Source organism: Stigmatopora nigra, chromosome 1 (genome assembly GCF_051989575.1).
Source record: "Stigmatopora nigra isolate UIUO_SnigA chromosome 1, RoL_Snig_1.1, whole genome shotgun sequence".
NCBI classification, from domain to species: Eukaryota; Metazoa; Chordata; class Actinopteri; order Syngnathiformes; family Syngnathidae; genus Stigmatopora; species Stigmatopora nigra.
Genome location: NC_135508.1, coordinates 10,768,986 through 10,774,021, shown reverse-complemented (window position 1 = coordinate 10,774,021; position 5,036 = coordinate 10,768,986). Strand labels below are relative to the sequence as shown.

At 42.0% G+C, this 5,036-nt stretch overlaps 1 protein-coding gene across 1 annotated transcript; it reads right to left on the bottom strand.

The window, feature by feature from the left end:
• Positions 1-528: 528 nt before the first annotated feature.
• Positions 529-4,275, bottom strand: kcna2b (potassium voltage-gated channel, shaker-related subfamily, member 2b). Its single transcript, XM_077728741.1, has 3 exons — positions 4,016-4,275; positions 3,192-3,328; positions 529-2,730 (listed from the first exon to the last, which is right to left on the bottom strand). The coding sequence occupies exon 3, from the start codon at positions 2,694-2,696 to the stop codon at positions 1,167-1,169; it is 1,530 nt and encodes a 509-aa protein (XP_077584867.1). The 5' UTR covers positions 2,697-2,730; positions 3,192-3,328; positions 4,016-4,275; the 3' UTR covers positions 529-1,166.
• Between the last annotated feature and the right edge of the window lie 761 nt (positions 4,276-5,036).

Genomic DNA, 5,036 nt, shown 5'->3' with positions numbered 1-5,036 from the left:
TATACACACACTCAAACATGTACCTATAAAAAGCAAAATCTGAGGAACACATTCAATGAAATTATCTTTTCTTTTTAAAAGGACCTGTAAAATAAATACATATATAAATAACTGCAAAAGTATCACCACATATTTTCATTAATTCACACTGACTCATACAGACTCTACAAAGATGGAATGCTATGAAGTTAAGGATTTTTTTGTTCAGGTTGGGTGTCTGAGCTGACCCAAATAGTATTTGTTTCTACATTTGGTCTCGGTGGCAGTTAAGGAGACACTTTAAGGTAGATTTAAGAACCACAATACAAAATCATAGCAATAAGAGAGGCACTGACGCAAAATGCGGCGGAGAAATTTTTCTATTACTTTTTTTCCTTCTGTTTAAATTTAACTATCAACAGTTGAATCTGATTATTGCATTAGATTTTCATCCTTTTGAAAGATGGTCGACAAACAAACCATCCTTGAAAAAGAGTGCTTCGGTACTATACTCACAAATAAGTTATTGACTTATAGGGGGGGGGGGGGGGGGGGGGGGGAAGTAAGGGGCGGAATTTAATGTGTTGTTGTGGTTCACAGATACATCTACGTCACACTTCCCTGTAGTCTATGTTTTGGTCTCCACAGAGATGAGAATGCACTTAGGGAGCCTATCCTTTTACAGATGGTACATTTAACGTCCATCAAGCAAATGAGCTATTAGCATCACATTTATCTCTCGGTTGCTCCTTTCAGATTTCCTATACAGTAAGGCTAGTTTCCAGGGCTAGGCAGCTAGAACAACCAATACTTTACTGAACACAAGTTCGCATTTAACCGCACGTATGATGACATTTCAAAACTCTTATACTGACACTTATTGTCCATTGTCTTCTTCAAAAAGATAGTCCCAATGGGCCGTTTATTTCTTTTTAGGGGATTGTTTGGCTAATAATGTCAACTGGGAAACTATTGTCATGGAAGTAAAATTAATCCGTCCAGTAGTCCATATAAATAAAACACGTTGCAGTACCTTGATATGCACCAACTTCCTTATATGTTGGTGAGCAAAACTTCTTCTCTAGTCGATTGTGATGCCAAATTTAAACTCTTGGTCCGCATATTGTCCCAAAATATTTTTCCTTTCCTTCTTTCAGTCTCATCAGAATTATTAGAGCCATCTTAGATTATACATCTGTACGCTTCTTGGTGATGTTTACATAGTTGGTGTTGGTCAGAGTACAGTTTCCTGTTTTCATCCCCTCTGGTCTAAAGTCGTCAGCGCTGTGGTTGACCGCCTCCTGAATTTCCACATAGTCAGACTTGCCAAGAGATGATCCGCTGCCACTCCGACCAGTCTTTTTCAGGTCATCCACTGAGCTGGCTTTAGGCACACATGGGATATTTAGATATTGAGCCTGTTCTTCACCCTCTGTCTCTCTGTGATAGAAGTAGTTAAAGTTTGACACGATGACAGGCACTGGAAGCGCAATGGTCAAAACGCCGGCGATAGCGCAAAGAGATCCAACGATTTTCCCTCCCATGGTTGTCGGCACCATGTCTCCGTAGCCGACGGTCGTCATTGAAACCACTGCCCACCAAAAGGCCTCTGGGATGCTTCTGAACTGGGATCGAGGCTCGTCCGCTTCAGCAAAGTAAACGGCGCTGGAGAAGAGGATGACACCAATGAAGAGAAAGAAAATAAGAAGTCCTAGCTCGCGCATACTGGCCTTCAGGGTCTGCCCCAAGATCTGGAGTCCCTTGGAATGACGCGAGAGTTTGAAAATGCGAAAGACTCTAACCAAGCGAATGACACGGAGAATTGCCAAGGACATAGCTTGCTGTCCCGACTCTCTTTCCTCTGGCTTCTCCGCTAGCTCTGTGCCAAGGGTGATGAAGTAAGGAATAATTGCCACAATATCAATGATATTCATGATGTTGCCAAAAAATCCTGCTTTGCTAGGACATGCAAAGAACCTGACTAGGAACTCAAAGGAAAACCAGATGATACAAAGGGTCTCTACAATGAAGAAAGGATCAGTAAAATAGGATGAGGTCTCATAAATCGTGGTAATGTTGGAATTCCTTTGAAAGGGATCGTTGTATAGGTCTTCCTCCTCATTTGGGGCAAAGGGCAGTGTTTCTAGACAGAAGCTAACAATCGAGATGAGAATCACCATAACAGAGATGATGGCAATGATTCGAGCCGGGCCAGAGCTCTCAGGGTACTCAAAGAGCAGCCACACTTGTCTCTGAAACTCATTCTCTGGCAAAGGGCGTTCCTCTTCCCTTATGAAACCTTCATCCTCCCTGAAGATCTCCATGGCTTCTTCGCCCAGCTCATAGAAGCGAATCTCTTCAGAAAAAATATCAAGCGTGATGTTGACTGGTCGCCGCAGTCTCCCACCGGATTGGTAATAGTAAAGAATGGCATCAAAACTCGGTCGATTGCGGTCAAAAAAGTACTCGTTCCGGAGGGGATCAAAGTACCTCATCCGTTTTTTAGGATTGCCCAGAAGCGTCTCTGGAAACTGTGACAGGGTCTTAAGCTGTGTCTCGAAGCGTAAACCTGAGATATTGATGACGACCCTCTCGCAGCACTCGTGATCTGGCTCTGGGTCGTAGTGATCGTGAGGCTGGCCGGGATGTGCGGCCGCTTCGTCCACAGGTTCGCTGGTTGCAACCGTCATGCTGAAAGCCGGTGGAACCTGCAGCATTCAACTTGACCACGGAAGAAGTGCCTATGAAGAGCTAAAGGGTAAAAAAAATGGAAAAATGGGATTTCAACTTAAATGTCACAGACTATTATCGACAGTAACGCTCAGAAATATTGCATTAGTCAAAACATTCCTGCAGACAGGCAAATCTGCAGGGCATTTGAGAGCCACAAGCAAGGAGGGGCCTGGCCGATAGAGCACATAGGCTCCACTTTGTCTCCGAGTATTAGGTTATGAGCTTTCGCTTGTGCAGTATGAGTGTGCTCTTCGATCAATATAACATTCAGTAATACGATATCTGCTCTTACAGTGTGCCATTACAACCAACGGATCATATTATCTATATATATAAGTGCTCCTCACAACCCCTTCCATTATTTTCTATGCTTGTTAGATAATGACAACATTTCATGTGCGAAATATGTCGATTTCATAACATACTTAATGACCCTGGGGTGTTAGGAAAAACAACATATACAGAATAAAATATTTTACCTTGTTTATGTGGTTTTATGATGTTAACTCCCGGTTCTGAACAGCACCTCAGGACCAGCAGAAGTTTCCAAACTCAACCCTTTTCGTCCAGCCAACTCCTTTTCTTTTCTTCCAGCCATACATAGTAACCCAAACCTCTACAGCAGAAAGAGCAAATAGGAGATGAGACCAAGGAATAGAGAGCAGGAGTTTAGCATCCTAACTTTTTGTCGTAAAAAAAATGATGGGAGGAAGGTATACTGTATATTCTACAGGTTGGAACAATATTGGTGTTATTCAATTTCAAATATGAGCAAAGTCACCCAGCAGATTTTTTCTATTCAAATGGTCCGAAAGGGGAGCAGCAGAAGTCTTCAATGTCATCATGTCAGCAGACTTGATTAAGAAAAGCTGCGGGGGACGCTGATGCTATTATGTATACTTGTGATTGCTATCAAAAGCATCTGCTGAAGCAAGTCCATATATGCACCAGAGGAAATCGGCTTGCGTTTCAGCACAACTGAGTCCCGTTTCCTTTCAAGCCATTTTTCTTTCACTTCATTGAAAGTATCCATTTGACTACACGTATAGTTTATTCTAAAATATTGCTATTCAACAAGTAGATCGACAAAAAATCCATATTATTTCAGGCAAAAGTGAATAAGTTCATGCATCAGTTAACTAAGTGGCTGAGATGATAATTGGAACACACGTGATGGAGACTTAGTTGAAAGTGACAGGTGTCAGACATGCTTTAGCAATTTGCAGCCATTTCCTGAGTATCCAAACAAACAAAGGATATAATTGTTTGTTATAGTTCAAGTAAATTGCATGCAGGAATTCACCGTGATTTTCTTGAGGCGCAGTTGCAAGAGGTTGCATCCAGTTTGATTCTTCTTTTTATGCTTCAGCAGGGATGAGAGGGAGCCTTCATCTTTCATTTTCTTCCTCCTTATTTGAATTGCACATCCAGCAGCTGCGCCATCTCGTCACGGCAGCGTGGACCAGCCTGCTCGACCTGCGCCTCTCATCTGTCCCTTCGATTCACCAGCGTGGAGATGCGTGGGTTGCAGTTGGGCATCGAGGCGCATACTAAGATCTTCTCCACGGCGCGCCTCGCCCCACACTGCTGCTCTCCCCCCGTTGCCAGCGCTCAAGTATTTCACGTTAAAGGGGAAGCCTCACCTATATGCAAAGTCAAAACTATGGAATCTGTTTGAAGTAATGCCATACCTGTTTGTGTTTTTATTGGACAGCGCATAGAAATAGTCATGGTGTAGGTTGGAAAATTTACTTTAGGTGAATGTGAACTTTTTGACCATGGACTCCTCTAAAATCCAGTATCAATCTGGTCTCATAGGGGATGTTAAAGATCCTCTAAACTAACTTTTAAACTTTGTACTTTTTTTATATATACACGTAATATGTTTGCAGTGCTAGAAATTTTAATTTAACAGCTAAGAAAAATGCTAAGAATAAAATGGTGCTGAATTGCATAAAAATACTGTAGTATACTGTTTTAGAAGAATTTCTGGTCATACCTCCAAATATTCAAGGAATATGTACTGTCAGTGGCTATTAAACTTCCTTATTAAAGATCTGGTGAATTGAGATATGGCTGAAGGTTACAACCCCCCGAAAGACATCTTCCCTTGGGTGTTGATGTTTTGTACTATTTGGGCTGTGTGTCAGAAAGCATGGTGATATAGAGAGCTGCCCTTGAGCCGTACGTTATGGACCAGTGGCTGGCATCAGGGTGAGCTACAATTTGGCAAGGGCCAGGAAACCCGATTACCCAGAGAAAACCCACACAAGCATGGGGAAATCATGAATATATATATATATATATATATATATATATATATA